Source organism: Periplaneta americana, chromosome 6, assembly GCF_040183065.1.
Source record: "Periplaneta americana isolate PAMFEO1 chromosome 6, P.americana_PAMFEO1_priV1, whole genome shotgun sequence".
Classification (NCBI taxonomy): Eukaryota; Metazoa; Arthropoda; class Insecta; order Blattodea; family Blattidae; genus Periplaneta; species Periplaneta americana.
In genome coordinates this window covers 47,505,913-47,533,186 of record NC_091122.1, presented here as the reverse complement: position 1 = coordinate 47,533,186, position 27,274 = coordinate 47,505,913, and the positions used below count along the sequence as shown (strand labels likewise).

Here is a 27,274-nt window from a genome sequence, read left to right as displayed (position 1 = left end):
GTCCACTTCACACGTTCCTTTCTTCTCCATATCCATTTTCAAATGCTTCTATTCGCTTCTCTTCACTTCGTCGTAATGTCCATGCCACACTCCATACAAAGCACTTAACTAGTCTATTCCTTAGTTCTTTTTCCTGGGGTCCGCAGAAAATGCTCCTTTTTCTATTAAAAAGCTTCCTTGGCCATTGCTATCCTCCTTTTGACTTCCTGGCAGCAGCTCATGTTACTGCTTATAGTACACCCCCAGTATTTGAAGCTGTCCACTTGCTCTACTGCCTCATTTAGAATTCACAAGTTTATCTTCTTTATTTTTCTTCCTATGACAATGCTCTTCGTCTTATTTGCATTTATCTTCATTCCATACTGCTCATAGCTGTCATATAGCGCCAGTAACATATCTTTTAGTATCATCAGCAAATCTTATGCACTTTATTTTTCTTCCTCCTACTGTCACTCCTCCCATCTTCTGAAAACAGTACTTTACTAAATGTAGGTGATAAAGGAGATCCTTGTCTTACTCCTCCCCCAATTTCATTTCCTTCTGACATTTCTTCTCCTATCCTGACTTTCACTCGTTGTTTCATATAAAGATTACTGAACAGCCAATCCACACCAATTTTCTTTAGAATCCCCATCAGTTTGTTCCAATCCACTCTGTCAAAAACTTTCTAGGTGTTTTAATGTAACTTAAATTGAAGATAAAAATGCGATCATAAATGACAGACCTCGAAAAACATATGGAAACTTCCAAAGAAATTTCTTCGATATAAACCAAAAGGGCGATTGAATATAGTTAATATAAAATATTTAAGAGCTAATTTATAAGTACAACGGATTGAATCTGAAAGAAAGTGAAAGAAGAAGATAAAAAAAAGATAATCATAATTTTAAGTAGGGACGCAACAGTAGCTAATTATACTTTTGTCGAGCGAAATCTAACGAATATTGCCGAAATTGGCCGAACGTCTTTCACACGAAACACAATTGCATCGTCAATTCTTAATGTTCATTAAGGCATAACATTTAATCTTTATTTAAAAACCGTGACCACATTGTTTATTGTACGATATGAATTCTCGCTTCTTTTATCCATGGAGGGTGCTATAAACAGGCCGTAAATGTTCGCAAGAAAAAGCCATATTAATTTAAATGGGTGCTTAATGCTTTAAAATCGGCCTTTAGGCGCACCAAACCGGTAGTGAATTGGGAACCGGCAGTCTCTCCTTCACTCTCACTGTTTTACCCTCCCTCCTTCCCCTCTACCGCCCCCACGCACGCCGGGAGTCGCGCTACGTACGACCCGAGTCAGTCAGTCAGTCTGTCAGTGGGCCGGCGGCCGCCGAGAGGCTGGATTTTGTTTGTTGGTTGAGGCTTTGCCGGAGCAGGACTCTTACTTTCGTCAAGTTGGTGATACCCCGGTTAGCAACTACGGCGTGCGCGTGTTGGAGTGCGTGTGTGTGTGTGTGACGTTCTTATCTCGAATATTCAGTTGAAGGTTAACTCTACTCTTCGAGGAATATTTTCAATTTCGTGAACGTAAATCAAATCTGTGCCTTAAAAAACAGGTTAAAAAAAACACAGTTTCAACCGTCCTGCATAAGAACACGATTTTAAAAATATAAAACACACTTCAATAGACTGAGTTCCTAGACTTTACTACAGTGCAGTGAATCACGCATTTGCAGTTAACTCAGTATTAACATGTGATCTCTGAATAAACTGAACATACACACGTATAAAATCACGAAGGTTGTCAAGGATACATGATGTCACAACTCTAAATAATTTGCGAGTTTCAAATGTTATTTTTTCAGAACTATTACTCTTTCGGCCGTCCAGTCAAAACTTACAAAATCATTTTCATCTCTTTCTAAAAGTGGTGGATATTTAATAGTGATTTCCTTCTTTTGAAATCAATTTATAAGTGCATTGAAGTTATTTTTACGAAATAAAAAAATCTTACAACAGCAATAGTGACAATATTAACGTGCCTGAAGTGCCTATGTAAACAATTGAATACCGCGGTTTGAGTGATCAAGTCCAGTGTTGCCAAGAGACGTCTTTTAGTGCCTTCCGTACACCCCGGACTGTTTGGAGTGGTCGTATGACGAATTTGTTGATCGATAACTACAGGGTTTTTGCATCATCATGGACTACCATCAACATACAGTGCCCGCAGGTCCTCCCTTGGTGGCGGTGCCCGCGCCAAGCCACCCCCTAACGCACCACCAGCTCCACCAGCTGCAGACTCTGGTTCAGGCAGACGACTCGACGTCTTCTAGATGGAGCCAGTATCAGCAGCTCTGGAGGCACCACCACATGCAGCACATAAATGGTAGGAAACACGTGCGTCCTTGTACCAAAGAGATAGATACCCAAGTTCTTATCATTGTTTCGGGGGATGCCTTGAACTAGGGTCGCGATACAAGACATAGCTCCTCCTCCTGAAGACTTAAGACAATATCACTGCGTTGTGACGCTGAAATAGTAGTATGCGTTACAAGAGCGGTATGTTGAAGTTCTCATGTTCGAGGAAAAGTTTGAAAAAGCGAAACGTAGTTGAGCTTTTTTAATTTCCGAGAATTGAAAGAAAACATACCTCTCGTGTATCGTACATTATATTGTGCGAAGATCGTTTATTACATACCTGAAAGAGGAATTTCTAATTAGTTGCAATGAAATCTCCATCTTGGTTTCTGTTCAATGACGGCAAATTTGCAAAACAAAAATATCTATCTTCAACATTGTTATATATACGTCTGTCTTTTTTTTCCCCCAGTCTATGATGAGTCTAGAATCTTGTTGATTTTTTCAAGGCTTCCTTAATGTTACTTGCATCACGAATGCAGTAACTTTAGTGGAGTTGTAGAGTTTACTTAATTTTTGCAAATATTTAAAAACAATAATTGAATCGCTTCATAAAGAAAGGGCTTCAGTCCAGTTTAAGTAAGTTGTGGGAAATGAGTAAAAACTGTCCGGACCGATGCCCCTTCCTTCACAAAACGCTCACATTCCGAACACAATATCACGATGAAAGAAATGTTGGACTGGTTTCTTTTCTTGATAAAATGATGTGTTGAGCATTCAAGATGGAAAATTCAATCTTAACTCAATTTCGAAAGAAATGTGACTGATGCCCTTTCTTTATGAAGCGATTCAATTAACAGTGCAATTTAGGTGAAATTGCAGTGGTAAGTTTGCAATTTATAATTATTACTATATTGAACGTCTCTAAAATAATATGTTAAAAGCCTAAAGCAGTAAAATCAATATGTCACTTAAGCGGTAAGAAGAGGGAAATTGTTGTGTGTGTTCGGTTGGGAGTACTGAATGTGGAATTTTAGACTTCCCGCGGATTGGTTTTGTGCGGAAACCAAGCAAATACGCACGATCTCGCACAAAAGTATATTTCGTGCAGGGGCGTCATTCCAGATTTTACTTGGGATGGGGATGGGGGAAAATTTTTAGGGGAGGCCTTATGGCTATATCGCGTGACGTAGATCCTCCCTATTTTCTCTTAAATTAACTTCATTCCATCCTGTAAATTGGAGTAAACTCGACCGCTCGGATAAACTTGACCCATAAAAAGGGATTTAAACCATATCAGATACGCTGAATATATTTTCAAAGTTAATTTTTATCGATTTCTCAAGTATTTCTTATATATTTATTTCACAAATAGGACTGATATAATGGTTTCTTTACCCCCCCATTTTACAGCACATTCCAGTTTTCACACATAAACGCAGAATAAATATGGGAAATGGCTGTTATGCGGTTGAGAAGCTTTTGTCATCTAGTCTGCTGTCAAAAAATCTGAAAGTTAGAATTCATAAAACAGTTATATTACCGGTTGCTATCTACTGTTCTTCAACCAGTAGATCAACCGTGAAAGGAATGTGCGTACTATTGCGTCATCTATTGGAGCGAAGTAGATAAATAATATCGTTATAACGTCTGTTTAAAAACCATGCGCTCTCCTGCATGTGTTATTTCCTGTATGGAGAGATTAAAAGACCAGGAGATTAACAGTGATCTAATTTTGTAACTAGGGTAGTATAAACATGTGTGTATCAATGTTATTGTTTGTGCTGTGAGAGCGAGCCAATAGAGTTACGAGTACCCATCTTATGTCATCAACATTCATTCACAGTATTATCCCGCTTCGTCTCATCCGGCAGAGACTTTCTCGTGGTTGGAGCACAGTATGGTTGTGAAACTTGGACTCTCACTTTAAGAGAGGAACAGAGGGTGTTTGAGAATAAGGTTCTTAGATAAATATTTGGGGCTAAGAGGGATGAAGTTACAGGAGAATGGAGAAAGTTACGCAACGCAGAACTGCACACATTGTGTTCTTCACCTGACATAATTAGGAATATTAAATCCAGGCGTTTGAGATGGGCAGAGCATATAGCACGTAAAAGCGAATCCAGAAATCCATATAGAGTGCTAGTTGAGAGGCCGGAGGGAAAAAGACCTTTGGGGAGGCCAAGACGTAGATGGGGGGATAATATAAAAATGGATTTGAGAAAGGTGGGATATGATGGTAGAGACTGGATTAATCTTGCACAGGATAGGGACCGATGGAGTGCTTATGTGAGGACGGCAATGAACCTGCGGGTTCCTTAAAAGCCATTTGTAAATAGGAAAGTAAGACCTAGTTTTAAATTTTTATCCTACTTGAACGATAAGTAATGTACAGTAGTGGCAAAAAAAAACCGGACCGACGCTTGTAGCTGATTTCAGAGCCTTGTTCACTCCAGAGCACGATAGACTGGTAACTAAGACTTTCGTGGTTTCGAATCCTGCTTGGGAAGGAAATACTTTTCGATTGCAGCGATATTTTACTTGTCAATTAACTTATTATTCCCAGAACATGAATTTTACCAACAATCGAAAAGTAGTGGTGATAAATTTGAATAAGGAACAAAAAACGTTTCCTTCCCAGGCAGGATTCGAACCACAAAAGTCTTAGTTACCAGTCTATTGTTCTCTCAATTGAACAAGGCTCTGAAATTAGCTACAAGGATCGGTCCGTTTTTTTTTTTTTTTTTGCCACTACTGTACATGTAGTTGCTGTTAATATGGAGTAGGTACAAAACAAATGAACACACACGATTATATTGGTAAAGAAATTTTAATTTCAGTTTAAAAAATGGTACTTTATTTACAATAGATAGGAACCACTAATGTAGACTTGGTTTCATTTATGCAGAGTCATTAAATTGTTTTTGTTTTGTGCCACAAGCGTTTATAAAATCGGAATAGGTATTTTAATATCATTAGTACAGTTCTCATATTTTGTCCTTTCTTCTGTATTTTTCTCTCTATGATACTATGATATTATACAATTAGGCATGGAAATAGGCTACATAGAATTCGAAAAGGATGAGAATTGAAACATAATTTTTTTGTACTTCAGCATTATAAACAGCCTTCATCGCGTCTAAATCGTGCACAATATACCAAATTATTGTTTCAGTGTCACAAAATATTATCATGCCCACTAAAATACAGGGACATCATTTTATTTTTACTAACATTTTTGATATTAACTTGCCTGTACCTCTGGATCAACGCCGTTTGCTACCCCCTTCCACGACTGGAGATCGATGATACTGGCGTAATATACAAACAAAATGCTGGGTAACTTTCGGTGCTGGACCCCGGACTCATTTCACCGGCATTATCACCTTCATCTCACTCAGACGCTAAATAATCAAAGATGTTGATAAAGCGTCGTAAAATAACCTACTAAAATAAAAAAATAAAAATACAAACAAATCACTTTACTAGGTATAGGAGGGAAGAAAAGTAGTTCATCCATTTACGTAAACTATGAAATATTGCGCTTTTGAGTTTGATCATTTTCATTAGGTTTTTGTTTAATCACAATACAGTACAGTATTAACAATGAGTGTTTTTACTCACGAACCGAGCTGTCCATGTGGACGTATTCATTATGCAGTGTATATTATACTGTCTACTGCACATTAGCGTACAATTTAGAGAATGAAGTTAAATTGAAAAATAATCATAATATGGATATTTAAACACATTTTTAAAATGGTGGCCGTTCATTTCGATACAGGCTTCAGTTCTAATGTGCATATTATCGCACTATAGACTATTGTACGTAATTCCAATTACCAGGTTCCTACTTCGTATCAGTAACTCATGTTGAAATAATTCTGTACCTACTCTATAAAAGAGTACCTTACGTACTGTAAATTCAATCTTCACTTCTGCCCGGTCCGAAAAGATAAAATTACTCAGTCATGCTATCTACTGCTCGTCCAAGTGGTTACGTCGCAGCGTCGTAGCAAGGGAGAAAATCACGTGACAGTTAATTACTTAACGAGGCCCTTTTATTTAAGTTATTTTAAACAGTTGTATGGGTATAATATTACGTAGACGTCCAGTTCCTAACAGAAATTAATGTTCTCACAAAAGAGCTAAGACAGCCCAGCCACTAGCTGGCGAATAAAAGCTGGTGGGGGAAACCTGGATACGACGTAGGCAAATGGACGACAGTATCTGTGTGAAAATGATTCAATATTGAAAGCTCTTTCGTCACTGGAAAACGCGAACATATTTTTGGAACGTACTGTTTACTATGACTGTATATGAGGTCTTGGATCTGTGTGGAGGACGGTTGAACTTCATTAGTAGAAGGGGTGGGAGTGAAGTACATTCAAAAACTCAGCTAAAATAAAAATTGAAGTAAAAATAAAATGATGTCCCTGCATTATGACTCCAAGTTATGATGGCATAACTTGTGCCATAAAATTAATATTATGAAACGATTTTCCGTGCAATAATAACACTGCTGTTATAGTAACCCATTCTTCGCAGATCATAATGTTAAACTACTCATCATTACAAGTTTAATATGTCATTTCTTTATTAATTGTTTTACAATGCTGTCGTACAAAAATAGCGTATGAAACTGCGAAACACATCGTTAATGTTTGTAGTTATTGCATTACAAACTAGTTTCATAATATACTATTTATCTTGAAACTAACTACATTAGACAACTTTCTCACACAATCATAGATCACTTATGTTACAACGTCCAACTTCGCAGGTACTGTGGATGACTGAGCTATGAATGTGTACCGTGTAGTAATAAGTAATAAAGGTGTGATATAGTGAAGTCAGAAAAACATGTAGCACTCACCATATTAATAATTTCCTCAGTAAATAGTAACCAATTACTTTAAAATGAGTCGACCTGGTTGGCAAGTTGGTATAGCGCTGGCCTTCTATGCCCAAGGTTGCGGGTTCGATCCCGGGCCAGGTCGATGGCATTTAAGTGTGCTTAAATGTGACAGGCTCATGTCAGTAGATTTACTGGCATGTAAAAGAACTCCTGCGGGACAAAATTCCGGCACATCCGGCGACGCTGATATAACCACTGCAGTTGCGAGCGTCGTTAAATAAAACATAACACTTTAAAATGCAGCGAAGTAGAAACTCTTGGGCATGTTTTCGGTTATTGCCCTAAAGGAGAACTACTGAGGAACAATCGCCATCATAAAGCGATAAGCTCCATCGCAAGCACTCTTCGGAAGGCAAAGTGGGAGGTTTATGAAGAAGTGCATTGCTTGGCTGAGAATGGGTCAGTCAGAAGAGCAGACATTATAGCCATAGATCGCCGGAATCAAAGAAGCCTCATTCTTGACCTCACTGCCCGTTTTGAGAAGGATGATCAACAAGCCAATAACGTTAACGATGAAAAGAAGTCTATTTACAACCCATGTATTCCTCACTTCAGTGAGAGATACAAAATGAATATTAATACATGGGAAGTGAAAGGACTTCTTTTTGGCGCTAGGGGAACTTCATTTAAGTTAACCAAAACCATTCTCCTTTCTCTTAAATTTCTAATGAGGACATTAACAAAATTTGTCTAATGGTATTGAGAGATTCATTATCCATTTTACACAATCACTTGTATAATACTATGTAATTTTTTTTACTTCATTTCATTACTCTTCAAAGTATTTTCATCTCATGTTTCTCCGAAATCAAATTGTACTTTATTTTTAAATTTATCATTGTTCAGTATTCTCTCCGATATCATATTGTATTTTTAATTTAACCTCTGCTTTGTATTCTGGATCCTAGTGGCCAGCCGTAGTTGTCGGCCAGATGTCCCAAATTGTGGAATTTGTGTGTGCAACTCCGAGTGAAGAAAATATTGATGTGATAATATAGATAAGATCAACGAAGTTCTCAGAAAATATTGTCACTTGTTTCGCTTGTGTAGTTTTTATATATTTCAGGATTTCTGTCAATATTTGAGTCAAAAAAATCTGAAAGTTAGAATTTATAAAACATTTATATTACCGGTTGTTCTGTATGGTTGTGAAACTTGGACTCTCACTTTGAGAGAGGAACAGAGATTAAGGGTGTTTGAGAATAAGGTTCTTAGGAAAATATTTAGGGCTAAGAGGGATGAAGTTACAGGAGAATTGAGAAACTCAGAACTGCACGCATTGTATTCTTCATCTGACATAATTAGGAATATTAAATCCAGACGTTTGAGATGGGCAGGGTATGTAGCACGTATAGGTGAATCCAGATTACCTTATGATTTCCAGTATTTAGTTGTCTGTATATGAAGAGACCATTGCAAGAATGATGGATGTCACTTTCTTGTCGAAAATGAACCAAGACTGTCAATGCATAGCTTAAGACATAAAGAATGTACATACAGAGTTATATGGCATTAACACTGATAGTCATTGTCCAGTAATGATCGGAAAATCACAGTTAAGCCACAGTCTACTATATACAGACACGAAGCTTGAGTTTTGAAGGTGCTAGAAACAATAGACTGTGACGGTACTATTTTGAATTGCCTGTAATGAGGCAATATTAGCGATCCTAGTGGTGAGCAACTATCTAATGTTTGCATATTTACTACGTATTGAGCTTCGCGACTGTATATACTAGACTGAGGTTAAGCTTTGAGCGCTAAGCATTTCAAACTTTCAATTGCTTCTCTGCAAAATGTATTCCAAATGATATCCATCATTCTTGCAGTGGACTCTTCATATATGAAGGTAATACCACTTTGAGAGTCTCTGGCCATCATTTATTTAGTTCTGGACACTCCTCGCTTCGAAGACATAATAGGTTTGTTAAATGACTTGTGTCATCACTGTAACCACACATAGCAAGACCTTGAAGAGCAAAAAACTCGATGAGAGATAATATTTTGAACAATGCCACTCCAGATTTTTTCATTTGAGTAAATTTAGATCTGCCGGTATGCTTCATTGGATAACGCGTGCGCTTTCCAACCAAGTGGTCCATGGTTAGATTCCCTGCATAGTTGGATACTGCATTTATGTCCCTAGTCTTGTATTTCTACTGAGACGTCTGTATCGTGATAACCATACGGCCAGTGGCGTAGCCAGACTATTATTTAGGGTGGGCCAGATATGCATGGTTTAGAAAGTACCTGACCCATCTCCTGACAATGCTGCTGCCGTCAACTCTCTTGAAACTCATTCTCGGAAGTCTTATTTAATAACATGCAAAATTATGATACACAGTCTTGCAAGGCATATCTGTACAAACGCTTCAAAAGGTGAACTGGAGCTGTCAAGATTTCCTAACAACGAATCTGTCGATCGCTGATGATAGGTCCTTCAACAAATCCCAACTTTTCTCCCTCTCAATGGATAGAATTGCTAGATTACAAAGCCTTGTGTTTGACATGATTGTCGAATTCTTCTTCGTTTCAGAGCTTTGAAAAGTTTTATGTCATTGTCTTAATGATGGACGAACATTTACTAATATCCATTTTTGGAGACTGAGGTGCTTCGATAATGAATTTGCAAGAGCAAAAATATCGTCTAAACATACCAAATTTATTTATTTATTATTTTGCTAATAATTGTAACATAAAATATAACATAAACAGAAAAATTTAGCTCGCCGCTGAAAGAGTAGAACTCGTGCTCAGGGGCGGATTCCTTAATTGAAATTAATAATTATACAATACAATTTGTCTTATGTTTAGTGTGCAATTATAGTGTATAAATTTAAATTTACAATTTTTCAATTTTTATAAAATCCATACATAACTTTTTTAATTTAATACTAGAACTATTAGAATTGATAAGATTAGGATATTTAAATATACATTTGTTATATATTCTTGGACCTAAATTACTATTATGATTAAATACTGTAACAGTATTGCAGTTTGGTTCAAACAATCTTAAAGAATTGATACCTTTTGTTTCATAACTATGAGAATACAATTCAAAATTATTTCGATTTTTATGTATGAATTTTATGAATACAATATAATAAATTTATCTTACGTTACGGACATTAAGTCTAGAAACAAATTTTGAGATGGAAAATCAATAGGTTTATGAAGACATATTTTAATTATTTTCTTCTGTAATAAATAAAGTGGATTAAAATTGGATTTAAATGAGCTACCCCATCCTATAATTCCATACATAATTACCGATTGAAATAAAGTTAAATATATTGTACGTAATAAACTTATTGACAAGTAATTCCTCAATAAAACAAAATAATATACTATTTTACGTAATTTATTGCAAAGGTAATTAATAAGGTGTAAAATTTTTCTAGCTGATGTAACAATTCAGTAGCCTTCTTTTTATCGCTGCCAGACAATTTTTTTTAGGCCCAACCCAACACAGTTAAATTGGCTCTTGAAGAAATGAACGCATTTTTGAATTCTTACCTTAATGCTATGGACTGTAACTATTGCTCTGGATCCATGGTTTAGTTTTAATGTTGAGTATTTTCTACAAAAAAACGCAAAATTCTTATATTTTTTGGGTGGGCCTGGGCCCACCTGGCCTACACGCTCGCTACGGCACTGCATACGGTTAGAGAGATCTGAAATATGGGGGATTTTCTAGTTCTCACCATATAGACTACACTGGTTTGCACACTGAATATTGAAAATGATGATTCTCGAATATTGTCTCCCTACAGTGATTTCTACTTTGATATAATCTGTTGATACACAATAGCGACGCTTCATTGTGTACGTATTTTTGGTAGGTTATTTTACGACGCTTTATCAACATCTTAGGTTATTTAGCGTCTGAATGGAATGAAGGTGATAATGCCGGTGAAATGAGTCCGAGGTCCAACACCGAAAGTTACCCAGCATTTGCTGAGGGAAAACCTCGGAAAAAACCTCAACCAGGTAACTTGCCCCGACCGGGAATCGAACCCGGGCCACCTGGGTTCGCGGCTAGACGTGCTAACCGTTACTCCACAGGTGTGGATCATTGTGTAGGTAAATGGTGCATATGATGTATAATTATCTTACTAAAAATAATCGTAATTAAAGTAAAAGAATCACAAAATGGCAGGAACTGCTTTCCATGCTAGTTTCACTCTCACACGGAAACATTGACACGGAGCGAATGACGCGAAACTTTAAAATCGAGTATGAGAATGTCTGCTTTCATACACAATAGGTATGTAACATACAATGAAAAGGTCGCTGAACATTAACGAGTCTCCAACATAATGTAAGCAAACCTAGCCTTACTGTACCGTAGAAAAATATTAGTATGCCTGCAATAAAAACACTGTCGAACTCCTTAATTCGGACCATATTCGACATACAGTAGAACTTGGTTATAGCGACCTCGTTTTGTGCGACACCTCGCCTATAACGTCAAATATTCTGTGGTCCCAACTAATTCCCCATAAGACATAAGCTTTTCTACCTTGCTTAGTACAACAAACGTACAGGGACATCATTTTATTTTTTACTTCAATTTTTATTGTACCTGAGTTTTTGAATGTACTTCACTCCCACCCCTTCTACTAAGGAAGTTCCAACTCCACACAGAACCAAGACCGCAGATAGTAAGCAGTACTGAGTTACTGAGTATAGTACGTTCCAGAAATATGTTCGCGTTTTCCAGTGACGAAAGAGCTTTTAATATTGAATCATATTTTCGCACAGGTACTGTCCGTTTGCCTACGTCGCATCCCGATTTCCCCCACCTGCTTCTGCTCGCCCCTCTGTAATAGCTGGGCTGTCTTAGCTCTTTTCTGAAAACATTAATTTCTCTTAGGAATTGGAAGTTTACGTAATATTATACAGCTGTTTAATTTAACTTAAATAAAAGGGCCTCGTTAAGTAATTAACTGTCACGTGATTTCCTCCCTTTCTACAATCCTGCGGCATAACCATTTGGACGGACAGTAGAAGCATGTCTGAGTAATTTTATATTTTCGGGTCGGGCAGAAGTGAAGATTGAATTTACAGTGCGTAGAGTAGGTACAGAATTATTTCAACATGAGTTACTAGTACGAAGGACGAAACTGGCAATTGAAATTAGATGCAATAGTCTATAATACGATAATATGCACAAAAGAACTGAAGCCTGTATCGAAATGAACGGCCACCATTTTCAAAATTGTGTTTAAATATTCATATTATGATTATTTTTCAATTTAACTTCTTTCTCTATATTGTACGCTAATGTGCTGTAGATAGTATAATATACACTGCATAATGAATACGTTCGCATGGATAACTCGCTTCGTGAGTAAAAACACTTATTCTTAATACAGTACTGTACTTTGATTAAAGAAAAACCTAATGAAAATTATCAAACTCAAAATCGCGATATTTCGTAGTTTACGTAAATGGATGAACTACTTTTCTTCCTTCCTATACCTAGTAGAGTGATTTGTGTTTTACGCCAGTATCATCGAACTCCAGTCTTGGAGGGGGGAGGAAGCGGTGTTTCCGGTTCTCTAAAAGTATAGACAGGTTAATATTAAAAATGTTAGTAAAAATAAAATGATGTCCCTGTATATGCGTCTGCTTTGCATATAACGTCATTTTCAACCTCGGTTTGGAATACGATTTTCTAAGAACCAAAGTATTTTAAGATATATTTTGTTGAAATCTGGTAACCTGGCAAATTCTTTACTGTCCCCTTCTGCCATAGACCCCTGAAATGCAGGCAGATTCCCCACCCCCTTGTAACCCGCCCGAATTCATGTCGTATTAACGGTAGCTGCTTGCGCTCAATTTCGATGGGAAGTTTTCACTAAATGGACGCATTTTAAAGCTGTATGGCCACTAAAAGAAGAGTTTTAACATTGGAAGAAAAAGTTAAAGTGATTCATCAAATTGAGAATGGAATTAAAAAAGGTTACATATGTTGTGAGTTTGGCCTAGTTAATTTCACAATTCAAACGATTTGTTGCTGCATTTGAACAGAATGGATCGAAGCTAGAGGAGGGAACAGTGAAATTGTAACTGAAATTATGAACATACTCGTAGAACGTAATGTAGAAAGTGTGTATTCGGCAAGTAGGAGACAACAGAGTAAAATTACTTATTACTTGACTCCTAAGTAAAGAAGTTTAGTGAGTACGGAACAAACTGTTTAGTACAGAATACTGTATTTATAATTGCACGTGTATTTTATTGTGTTCATGCTAGGCTTAAAAGTGAATACATAAATCTAAAATGATCCTAATTAGCCTAAGTTTGTTATTTTTCATTTTCCACCTCACTAGACTGATAATACGAATCTCGGTTAATACGACACTCGTTTATAACAACATAATTTTTAAGGTCCCTTGGATGTCGTTATAACCAAGTTCTACTGTATTTAACTTTAATTACTACTTAAAGTCTTTTTAACTGACACTTAAGGGGACACTGCATTTCACAAAGATAAATTGAAGGGTTCAGAGCCATAGCGGGCCAAGCGCCATTTATTAAAAACGGAGACAGACGGTTAAAGTTAAGTAAATACCATAATTTAATGGAGATTGACATATCATTTAATTTTAATGGGCATACTTTATCTTACTTGCTATATGTTTCGTTAAATTATGGTAATCACTTAATTTTAACTCTTGTTTTCTCAGTTTTCAATAAATGGCGCTTGGCCCACTATGGCTGTGAACCCTTAAATTGAGCTTTAAGCTCTCATTAAACTACACTTAAATTAATTGGTCAATATTTGGTGATTCAAATAATCCTTCATTAACGACGGTAATTTCCAACATGGCAAGGACAAAGATGGAATGATATTTGAAGATGTTAATTTCTTACCAAGATGGGCGAAAATAAATTCCGAAAGAGAAGATTATTTTAATACACTGGACGAGAAAGATTTCCAAATGAGGTTTAGGCTAAGAAAAACAGAAATTTGTATATTTTGAATAGTACAGAATGTGATTTAGAATTTCCAAACTAATAGTTAAATACTTCATAATAAAATTCTTCATTGTTCTATATACACTTTTAACATTTATATAATCATCGATTAACTTTCTTTCTTTACCTTAGTTTAACCTCTCCCTTTTAGGTTCATTTATACGACCCACGCCACACGGGCCTTACAGGGCCGCGACCTGTCGGGAGAGGAATTAATCTATGGATCACATACATACTTTTTTGACCACACAAGGACATGGAGGGCCTCCCCGGATGAGGGATCAGCTCAATGCCCGGCCAACTCCGATACAACACAAACATTTAAGACATTACACAGCATTCACTCACACATATGAAAGGATTAAGGGAAGGATCGCCGTCCATGGCCGGACTTTCAAGAGGCATTTGCCTGGAAATAACTGAGGAAACCATGTAAACCTCAGTTATAATTAATATTTAATATCAGAGGAGAAAAATTCGTCCCGGCGCCGGGAATCGAACCCGGGTCCCTGGTTCTACGTACCAAGCGCTTTCACCATTGAGCTACGCCGAAGTCAAATCCAGAGCACCGGATCGAACTCCCCTCCAATGTTTTTCCCTTTTGTGGCCTGACTTCAAGTTGGGCATGTATGTTGACATTTTATTACGTCAAGTGTCATTATACAAGGAGCGCACTCAGTTGAGTGACTTGGTGGCCGGGATTCCACAGTAATGTGCACAGTAATCTGTACAGAATTCTCCTCTAATATTAATTGTTACCATAACAGATATATTCAGTAGGACCAAGAAAATAATAATCTTTAGTAAACTCAGTTAGGATTGCCGGCCCCTGGGAACGAATCCCGGACCTCCCGAATGCATGGCCAGCCCTTTACCACGCCGCTAGCCCGCTCGGTCATTGATTAACCTGATAACTTTAATATGTGGAAATTACCTGGTTGAATAGTTTCGAAGTGATATTCATTTTCCGAAGCCTAGTGAAGATCGCGCACTATCTTATGGTTTCCTGTTGCGGTTGGGTGTGTTCATGATTGTGTCGAAAAGGGTGTGTGTTTTAAAATTGAGTTGAGTGTTCAGGATGTGCTGGGGGTGTGTTTTTGTATGTTTGTAAATTTCATATCGTTCTAGAGCAGTAGTGTCAGAGTTGTAAGCTCCAAAACCGGTTGTGGAGCTAGAGTCAGAGCGTGAACTTGCTTATGTCTGTGGAAACACCGGAGCACGCAACGAGTCTAGTGGAGCGCTCCGCTCCGTTTAGTCTCTGTCTGACAACGCTGTTATAGAGTGTCAAGTTTTTTTTTGTTTTTTTGGCTGGATGTGTAGTATTTTCATTTCAGTGTCTATGTTGCTTTAGTTGTGATTGGAGTGCAAAACACATCACAAATTCCAATCACAACTACATCAACATAGACACTGACATGAAAATACTACACATCCAGCCAAAAAAAAAAAAACCGTTAAGTGGCTGAGCTACTATGCCAGTCGGGCACGAGTACCAGCAACAAATAGACAGCTACTACCGCTGCATCTCACAGCATCCTCCGCTCAGTCATCGAGCCGAGGGAGGAAAGCTGCCCCTCGGAACGAAGTCCCCGACGCGATGCCTGCCGGTGTTAAGTTCCGCTAGTACCGAAGATACGTTAACGATAAAATTTGGAAATCCGAAGTATATAGTCTGTTTTAGTGGGTGATAGGACTGTGGCCCATTTCTTTCAGAGCTCATCCCGATATTTGTATTAACAGCTTAGGGAAACCACGGGAAAACCATAGGTTAGTAGTGACTGTAGTAAAAATTGAAGTATTCTCTGTAAGAGTGTAGCCTAGCCGTGGACAATTCGAGAAACCTTGCTCATTGCAGTATTTTCTGCCACGTAATACCTGTAATGACCGTGCGTCATTTAATAGCATACATTTTAATAATTGCTCCTGTCCGCCTATTCATATGCCTTGACTGTATGCTTCTCCGAAACAGTTGGATAAGTTTTCACATACATTTTCCCCGGATGAAATAATAGTACGTACTTCTTATTAAAGTAGCAACATTACTTTGTGCGAGATCGTGAGATCATGAACAGCATGAAATAACAATTTCGAGCAAATCTGTCGCGTCAAAAGCTTTTATGACGTCATTAATTTCTCAGTCACAGTGCTGAATACTATTGTTTATAAATATTATATACAAAACTGCAGGAAATGATAAATATATCATTATATCGATCCTGAAATTATTATTTTTCTGTTCCCGAGAATCGCGATTGAGAACTGGCGTGAATGTTAAAACAATTTATACTTTTTTTTTATTCAATCGCGTAGCAAATGGATGATAATCTTGTAAGAATAAGTGTACGGACAATGTGCCTTGGTCTGTGGATATTGGAGTTTTAAAAATATTTCAACTAAACACATCACAGCCGTAATAAAATCACAAATCAATTTCACGTAGCAGAACACATTAAAAATGCTAACCACACCTACAACAACATAAATACAGATATGGAAATTTTATATATTTAACCAAAAAAAAAAACAGAAACTAAACACACTAGAAAAATACCAAATATACAAACACACAAAAACACAGTCCCATGAAATCCTCAACACACAACTCAATTTCATAACACATACACTTTTTGGCTCCACATTACACTACACAAGCACACTCCCACAGGAAACACAATCAGAAGTCGCTAAAACCATGACCACCTAGTTCTGAAGATAGTCTACAACATACTGAAACTAGTCAACAAGGTAAATTAGTTTTAACACGTGAAAGAAAATTATATATTCCGAAGTGATATAGTGTTAAAAATTGTGTAATCAAAATGTATAAAGAAATGTATGAACAGTTCTTCATTTAAATAATCATCATCATCATCATCATCATCATCATCATCATCATACGTAAGAAACGAAATAAAAAAAGTCGTTAGAATTAATTTCGAATTTGTCGCCATTTTGTGTTTTTGATTTCAGCAAATATTTATTAATCTTTTCTAAAAATTATATTCCATATACATTATTCCCTAATAAATTGGATCGTAGGTAATGGGTATTAACAAAATCAGGCAAATAGTTCAGGAGAAATCGCTGTACAGACGGACAGTCAGGCTGACGGCATGCCTAAAGCCATTTTTCAGCATCAGAGATATGAAAAACGTGTTGTCATCTCGAAATCGCTTTTTCGGCGTCATGTTTCTGTGTCAAAAAATGTAAAATTTTCACTGACTTTATTGCTCTGTAGAAGAAGTCAAAACTCATTTCTCTGAAATGTAGGTACAGAAAATAAATTAGTATTTATTCATCTATAGTCCCGACGCTGTTATTTCCGGCGTGACTCCGCCCCTTTGCTTACGTCTTAGAAAGTAAAGGCTCTATAAAGTCTACTACTAGTAGTCGTAGTAGGTAGGTAATATCGTTCGCCATTTTTGTTCTCACATTGCCGAGCTACCATACGAGGAATCTATTTGCCACACCGTTAAACATTATCATGTCGTAGCTCCTATGATAATAAATCAAACGCAATATAATTCAGCAAATAATTGAGCGGCAAATAACGTCTTCGTGTGCTTTCTGCGAACGCCAAAAAAAGAGCTAAAATGGCTGGCGATTATATTAAGTATTTATCGAGCCTTAAGAAATGAATCAGCGAATCGCAAGACGCACACGTCTAAATGTAGCCGACCTGCAACGCGATTGGCTGCCGGAAATTAGAGCGACGGGACTATAGGACTCAGGATTACATTTAAAGTAGTGAGAAAATAATTCAGACATGGCAAATAATCGTGGTAGTTCTAGATATAAAACTGGCTACACCGTAACTGATGCAAATTGTTTAATCAGTCTTACTCTGTATGGGACGTAATTTTGGACGAGTCCTTATTTCTTGCTGGAAAATTTAATGAAAAAGACTGGTAAATAGAACAAATGGAGATCCGCAAGCTGTTGTCTCGGTTCAGATCAGTCCTTGAGTGGTATAAAAAATGCCGAAAAAAATAAAACGAAGGTCCGATGGGTGTGCGAGGAAGTACATAGTGAAATACCTGAGCGCTAAAAACTTAATGTAATTTCGACTTTGTTCCTAGCAATGGAATATTTGTAATTCAATACTCCGTTACAGTTATACTGCAGAATAAAATTGAAAAGTCACTTTGCATTAAAGCTGTGGGTCTGTTTTCCGGTCTAAACGGAACAAGAAGTGAGATGGATAGCGGAAATTATTGGGTATAGGTCTCGCAAGCAGGGAATACCGACGGAAGGAATGCGAATGAAACAATGCGATTCTATCTTTATTCATTCAAGAGCAATAACAAAAAGTAAATGAGTATCACATTTAAGTTTTTTGAAGCAACAAAACTGTCTTTTCTTTCAGTGTATTTATGAGGCTGATAATGACTTTTTAAATTTTGTTCAGTATTGTTCTTTGAAGAGCATAAAATATACTTCCATAATCGCAGTTTTAAACATTTTCAAACTGAGTCTTTTATGTATTTTTAAGTATCAGATTAGCCCGACTTTTTTTTATTGTATCATATTAACCCTACTTAACCCTACATCAAAACCAGTAGCGGCCGGTGATCGAAATCCTCGGTGAGGCCAGATGCAACTAGTTTAAGTGCCTCCGATAGGAAATGTTTGTTTATGATATTAATTATTATTGTTATTATATTATTAATATCATTATTACTGTATTATTATTATTATTATTATTATTATTATTATTAGTCTATTCTTATTACTATCAATGAAAAATAATAATTTCACTCACCAAATAAGCTGTTATGCTCTGAGTTTCAGTGATTGTTTCAGTGTGATGAAGCAACCCATATTATGTGTTAAAATTCCCCTTTCTTTCTTTTCTTTTTATTTTTTTCCTTTGACAGCAACAAACAAGGTCAAGAGAAGTTTATTTTGCATCACATTACCACATAACCATTTATGTTGCCCATACCAGGATGCAATAGAAACTCGCGTTTTAAGATTGTGTCAGAAAAATTATCAGCGATGTCGTAGGTATCTCGGTAGTCTCTCTTTATTTAAAACTTCCTTTCTTTCAGTGTTATTTCTTCTCGAAAAAGGACACTCTAACAATGAATTAACTGCACCAGCATTATTTCTCTCATTTGTTTCTGTTTATATTTTCCCAAAATACATAACAACATTGGCCCAGATCCACTACTGTACTACGAAGTACGTACAATAGTAGAACACCCTCGCTTATGTCATAAACTGAGACATAAGGGGAGAGAATCGAGTGGGTCTCTGCCTGCCAATGAGCTGGAATTTTGTTATTTATGCCCTAGTTAGGAAGACAAGTCACCACTGCTATTCCCACCCCACTCTACCCTTGAGGCCGGCCCATGGATGGGACGAGTGGAACCTGACCAGGCCAGACGAATTGTGCCTCAGCTACAACGTTTTAAGCGTAAACTCAAAGCTCGCGAAAGGACATGAAATGCATTAAGCCAGACCCGGCACGAACGATTCTGGCCTCAGGAACAAATTTTACTGCAAAACAGGTCTATATACATCACAATCCAGACCCGGCACGAGCGATCACGGCCTCAGGAACAAATTTTACTGCAAAACAGGTCAATATAATCAAAGTTTTCAAATGCTTCTACAGCGATATATGCTTCATTCAAATAACTAATACATTATATAAAAACACAAAATTTGATTTCAGTTAAGCCAAGTGACTGAGGCCCGGCCTCACTTGTCTCATTCAATCAGCCGCCACTGATCAAAACTATTAATATTCTCGATAGCTAATGTTTTCTAATTCCATTGTGAAGGAGTAATTTCTATACTATGTAGTTCAACAAGTCGACTATACCGGTACTGAACAAGACCTGTTGAGAGGAAATATGCGGTAAAGCTTGTTCCCATGTGAAAAGTCCGGTGTTGGCGGCAGGAGGGTGATATAGAATTACTATGCAGTACTGCTATTCCATCCTACTCTGTCCCATCTACTGCAGATAATTCACTGCTGAGAGATTAGCCTGGTCTCTTTAAGGATGTCCTGAAGAAGTAACAGCCCGCAGGTTTTAAGCTCTCGACCGAAGAAATGCGTAGAATTAGTCGCTTTTTTACGAGATGATTTGCTTGTTACCTAGAACAGTGGTTCCCAAACGTTTTGAAGATGCGACCCAGTTTTCGGAGAGACTTCAGTTTGCGACCCCCCGTACCGGTTCTTGACTCCGTTCGAAAAATGCAAATCCTGTAAAATCGCAAACAACTTTAATTTTACTCGGAACCAGTGGATACCACCCGAAGTATGATTTCAAACAGTTTTTTGAGTATTTTCCGGAAGAAGATGAAAACAATTACGACAATCACACATTATTACTGAACTGGCAGAAATTCCAGAAATAAATAAATAAATAATAATAATAGTAGTAATAATAATAATAATAATAATAATAAATGAATAAATAAATAAATGAATAAATAATAATAGTAATAATAATAATAAATGAATAAATAATAATAGTAATAATAATAATAATAAATGAATAAATAAATAAATGAATAAATAATAATAGTAATAATAATAATAATAAATGAATAAATAAATAAATAATAATAGTAATAATAATAATAATAAATGAATAAATAATAATAGTAATAATAATAATAATAAATGAATAAATAAATAAATGAATAAATAATAATACTAATAATAATAATAATAATAATAAATGAATAAATAAATAAATAAATGAATAAATAAATAAATAAATGAATAAATAAATAAATAAATAAGAAATAAATAAGTAAATAAGAAATAAATAAGTAAATAAGAAATAAATAATAAATAAATAAATAAATAAGTGAATAAATAAGTAATAAATACATAAGTAATAAATAAGTAAGTAAATAAGTAAATAAATAAATAAGTCAGTAAGTAAATAAGTAAGTAAATAAATAAGTTAGTAAGTAAATAAATAAGTAAATGGAAACACTCATTGAAATATGTACCTACTGATGGAATGTTGAAACTAGATCTTTTTTTCGCAAAGCATCGACTAGGCTTGCATCAAAAAAAGAAAACCTCCGGTTTTGCGAAAGAATCTCTCAAATTTTTTATAGCATTTGAACCTGATATTCATGCAAAATAAATTTCTAGTCTGTGATTGCCATCAATACAAAAGCGAGAAATCTCGAACTTGAAATTTATATGATTGTGTGTGTATCGAATACCTGGTCCAGATCTGAGAGGCTACTTTTTGAAAAAAGGCACACTTATCACATTAATTATTTTTTATAACTGCTAAAATATTTTTTGTTTCTAAGTTCAACGTTGTTTATATTTCTAAATATCGTACAAAATGAGATCTGCATTTTTGTTTTATTTTGTAAGTCCTCTCGCGACCCCCTCAGCTCTTTACAGGTGTTCGCAACCCCCCAATTTGGGAACCCCTGCCCTAGAGTATTTGACTAGAAAGTGTAAAATTTAATTCATAATCTTTAACTACAGTAGATGAAATATTTTTGTGCTGGCAGGATATATAGACTACTCAAGAGAACAGCGTTGGCACACTGGAATAGCAAACAGCAGAGAGCAGTAGATGTGTGCTTCGTAGTTGTTTGTCTCATGAGATTAGTTTGTAAACGCATGAGTGCGAAATGAGTGATGCTCCTTCCTCTCAGTCACTTCCGAATGTAAATACATGATCTGCTGTATTCTATTTTTTATTATGTCTGTGAAAAGCACCACCAGTTCACTGTTTTGTGAGAATGAGTGTAAGCATACTGTGTGCTAGCTGTGGAACTAGAGAACCATGGCACCACTACTGCACTGTACTGCTGTGTAGAACCCAAAGTCTACCTTAAAGGGAGAGAACGGTATTTTTGGTGTAAAATATTAATTTTTTGTATGTAGAGAGCTCATGGCTGTCCCAACTCAACCAAATATAAATATTATTTAAAAAAATATTTGGGGCCCAGATTTAATAAAAAATTTACCCAATGCAGGATTCTACTAAAACCGATATATCTAAGGCATTTTCAAAGATAGATCAAACAGTTTTTTGCAATTTACTTGCAAAAGCATGCTCTACAAACTGTCTGTAACAGAAATTTGATATTAGTCCCTAGACTTGTAAAATAAACAATTAAAATTTAATAACGCTTTTCTGATTTCCTTTTTTTGCAAACAGACGGACATATTTTTAAAATGAAATTAATTAATAAAATTCTGTTACAGAGAAAAGTTTCCTAATAGTCTAGAGAATGTGTGTTCTAAATTTCATGCATGTATCTTTAATAGTTCAAAATTTATATCCATTTTTGTCTGGCAATGTAGCAAAAAAAAAATGAAGTTATCGGAAACAACATTAAAAGGGGGCGTGTGATTTAAAAATCCGTAGCGCAGGAAGTTTAAAAATGGCGTCTCAACATCCGATAAGCGCACAAATACCCACAAAATATTATGTAATGCATTACACACATCACAGGGTATTTTAAAGAAAAACAATTGAAAATTTACTCATTTTTCACCAAAAATACCGTTCTGTCCTCTTAAATACGGACTCCCATAGCGCAGTGGTCGGTATTTTATTTCTTCAGCCTTTCTACGTGATCGCAGCAAACCCACCTAGCTCATTCATCTAGCATGCTATAATAAGAGGAAAACGTTGAAGTTACATTTTAGTACCTCACGATATGTTGCTGTGTCCATTATAGTTGTCAACCAACCCTGCCGGTATAGGTGAACTAGACAGGGTGAGGATTAAGAGTCGCGTTCTACAAGTACGAAATGTACTGCATTTGCCGACCGCTGCCATAGCGCTCGCTATGTTCTATAGTCCGGGTCAGCTTACTTCATACCCTAAGAGTGAAACCTAGGCCTAACCATTTTCCCCACATTACTGCATATGCTAGTGGATTGTGGTGATTTTCTAGTTTGCAGGTTGAATTTTCTTTTGCCAACTTCGTTTCGAATTTCGATACGGACAAATACTACAAATGGTAGTGATTTTGTAACTGGTATTTTGGCAGCTGAGACAATATTTATCGATACTGGAGTTCCACGAAATTAAAATTGCACTAGATTTCTGAGCCGGCTACTGGAAGCTAGTGAAATTTGAACATACTAATAATTAATTAATATCAGTATTAATATTAATACATAATAGTTATTTTGTGTGTTACGTTGTGGTTATAATTCAAGACTATAGTCAGGTAAGTTTTCGGAGTTAGTGCTAATAATTTCATGTGGTCAAACAAAATACATTTTTAGGTTAGGTCTCGTGAGTCAATTGTTTAGCGAAACCAATGGATATCGTATTGCCAGACAAAATACTTGACATGTTGATCCCTTTCCCGTATAGTTGGCCTACGAAAATATGTTACAAATTATTGAATTATTTAGAATAGCCTTCCAACATGAAGTACGGTAAGTAAATGTCATGTAGTACGTAGGATCATGTGCTATCTGGTAACAGTTGGCGACACTGACAAGACGGCAATATTTGTTGTTCAGGAGCTGTTATGTGACCCTCACTATACCTACTGGCGTTGTAAGCCGTTTTTTAATTTGTAATCTTCTAGTAGCCTTAGGAAGACTTGCAACATATGCAAATAATGGAAGAGGCAGATATGGGAAAATACTTTTAAGTTACAAACTGGTAGGTTGTTACATTTTCAAAGTCACCAGCGTAGTTCAGGCGGTAAGCTCATTTGCCTGCGGATCCGGAACTGTTCTCGGGCATGAGTTCCATTCCCGCTTAGGGTGCTTACTTGGTTGTGTTTTTCCGAAGTTTTCCCCAAGTGTAAGACAAATGTCAGCTAATAACACAGCGAATTCTTGACCTCATCTCGCTAAATACAGTACCTTTATCACCAATTCTGTTGACACCAAATAACCCATTGGTTGATGGATAATCTTTAAATGACCTACTAAAAGTGGTAAATTAGGTAGTCTTTGAACGCGTTGTGTACAATTTTGACAAAGTAGTGTCAGCTCGATAGACGCGACTAATCCACAATCCCCTGTATTTAAGGAAACGAGTCTCGAACTGCACGGCGAGGATAGAGCTGACCTTGCCGAGATGCAGAGTGACCGGTTTGAAGGACCGCCACAACTCCCCTCCCCCTCGGACTTCGTCCCCACCCCCTTCGCCATTACACTGACAAGAGTGCCAGACCCTACCTTGCGATAGGTATAATCTAGCCAACACATTCCTCGGGCATCTTATCTAATGAGTAGCCCACTATCGGTGAGAGGTGAGGTCTTCACTTCGCAAGACCTTAATCTTGACTCGTAGCCTTTTCGAGACATGCCAAGGTCGTTCAAAATGGCGAATTTTGAATGTGGAAACAATTGATTATACAGGCATCGGGCAAACGTACAGTATTTGATCTAGAAGGTTAATGTATGTAATTCGTGTTTTCTTGGGCTTTTAAGTGTTTCTACTACTTGCACTGCTTATCTATTTTCTGCCCAAGTGGCCGCTTACATATGAAGCCCATTGCTGTGTGACAAGGTTGACCAATTTCCATTAGTGATGTTGAAGTGCTGATGATGGAATGGAATGGAATTGAGTTTTCGGTGGGGGGGCACTATGACCCAACACTGCGATATTTTACGATCCGTAGCGCTAACGGGCTGACTACACTAAGGTTCGATTTTGAGCAAGCCCCACACGTGCCTAGATCAGCCAGCTAATGCACGTTTCATCTTAGTTCATGATTCATGAATTCAGTTAGAGGACTTGATCTCTGTACCAAAGCTGATGATACATGGTTCTACATTTGGATTAAAATTACTTTATGATCGCCAGCTGATGCATCCTCAGAGGAATGTTTGCGTACAATCTATTCCATTAATGCCGTCGTTATTTGAAGTTTGTTTACAGTCAATACTTTATTTCCCTCCCACGGGCTATACCACTAAGTTGTACATATATGACAGACACACAACAAGTCACGATAGACTTGCCGATGGAGTATGAAAGTCATTTTCTGATGCGTAATTATACTATGAACTGTTGAATTAGTTACAAAGTTTTCACGATTACATACGAGGAAGATTATTAATGAAAACATATACTGACAAGCCATGGGCATTATTTGTAGTTTTTTTAAAATAGTCCTACACGATTCCCTAGATTTGGCATCTACTATTATTCTAATTCCTCAATTTTTTTGTAGTAGGAATATACTGTTACTATCTGTGAAATTTCCCCAGAATATTATTCCAAAACTCATTACCGAATGGAAGTATGCAAAATATACAGTATTGTTTTTAAGGTATTGATATTTATTATCTTTTGCATAGATCTAATAGAAAAACATGCTGAATTTAGTTTGGAGATAATTTCTTAATATGATTTTTCCAATTTAACACATCGATTTTTAAGCCAAGAAATTTTGTTGTTGTTGTTTCTAATAGGGATCTGTTGTTAATTATAGCGCTTGGAATTTGCGAGGTTGAATTTGGACAGGATTTAAATTGAATTATGTTAGTTTAAAAGATACTAGTTTGATTATGCAATATGATAAAAATTTTCCGAATGTATACAGGTTCTTTCTCGGAGATTGGCACTAAACATTCTGAAATATTTAGGGTTTGCAGTTCATTTAATTAAGTATACTGGTGCAAACCATCGTTTGAAATAAAGAAAGAAAATCTTTACTTTCTTAGATGGGCATCGAACTTACATGATAAACATAGATAGTATCACAGAGATGACCTTTCATAAACGTTTAAATATGAATATTCTGAAATTCCATTTACAACAGCAGAACAGACCAAACACATTTACTAGTGCTTCACGCATTTGCATCATTTTTGTATGTCTCTCGAAATCCAAGTATGATCAGCGTTCATCGTAAATAGAAATATCATTACATTTGTATTGATGGCTCCTTATCTATCAAAGATAATAGCTTAAGCACACTGTAAATTGCATGCATTGCCATCGTAATCAACAAGAAAACTCTTGCATTTTACTGGCCATGTTCTTTTTTTTTTTTGCCGTTATTACATTTTCATTATGAAAGCTTCACTTTATAATTTATCTGAAATATTGATTCCATTAAACGTATGCGGACATAGTAAAGTCAATGCCTTCTTAAATCGGCGATTGTGCGACTGTGCTGTGCATAATTTAGGTAAAATGATATTCGAAACTCTGAAAATTCTATTGTTGTCACAATTTCCATACTCGCCTGACTTGGTATCTCACCTAATTCATATTCCTTCCCTGTAAAAGACCAACTTCCTTGTCATAGGTTCTCCTCATCAAGGAAGTTATTACAGAAGCAATGTAATCTTTTAGTCGATTCTAGAAATCTTTTTTCGTAACTATTTCCAGCAATGATACCAACGCTGCAAAAGTACATCATAGTTGTGTGAAGTTATAAGGAAGTTACTGGTATGTGAGCACGAGATGCCATAACTACGTATTTGGTGTTTATAGTAGCCCTAGTCCACAAAATTACTGACTACTTTGTAGTCTGAATAATATGTATTGCCTTTTTCTAGAAATTATGGAAAAATATTACAAAGTTACCCCTTTAGAGGCCGATAAGCTCGTAGGAACCATGCAATTAAAAGTTCATGCTTTCATGATGCTAGAATGTTTGTGGTTAACATCACGCTTCGACCACTTTTTACCCGGTAAAGAACAGATATTCAATTTGGCAGGAAGTTGATTTGATTTCGGAGCCATCCTTCAAATTTTGGCAACGGGAAAAGTCCTGGATTTAAACCTGGAATTTCCAACCCGTAGTCGCATGAATATAAGATAGGCAAGTTATTAATAAACGGCATGACAAATACTGCTGTTTTTAGATATTACAGAAGTCAAGTAGGGTAAGTTTATCTATGCAAAACTTGAATTATCCAGCTTTGAAGCAGCTTACCGATTGAACAAGACCTGTTGGACACCTACGTACTTGGGAATATTTTATTCACGTTTCTCTTGCTTCCTGGCACAATATCGTAAACTGCCATGCACTGGACTTCATTTCTGTGACGTGACATACCTTAGTGCGCCCGTTAATTATCAGCAGAATTTTGGTTATCAATTTATGCATATTGACTACAAAGAAACCA

General features: G+C 36.4%; 1 protein-coding gene across 5 annotated transcripts in view; it reads left to right on the top strand.

Annotated features, from left to right (window-relative positions):
• Pdp1 (PAR-domain protein 1) overlaps positions 1 to 27,274 on the top strand; it is a 588,948-nt gene that overhangs the window by 213,647 nt on the left and 348,027 nt on the right. Inside the window, exon 1 of one of the 5 annotated variants that reach the window (XM_069828050.1) lies at positions 561 to 2,334. The exons of 1 other annotated variant lie outside the window; for it this stretch is intronic. In XM_069828050.1, the coding sequence (XP_069684151.1) occupies positions 2,148 to 2,334 (187 nt within the window). In that variant the 5' untranslated portion in view covers positions 561 to 2,147. Of the gene's footprint in view, positions 1 to 560; positions 2,335 to 27,274 lie in introns of those variants that run through there. 3 more of the 5 variants (XM_069828048.1, XM_069828051.1, XM_069828049.1) reach the window with 3 other exon arrangements.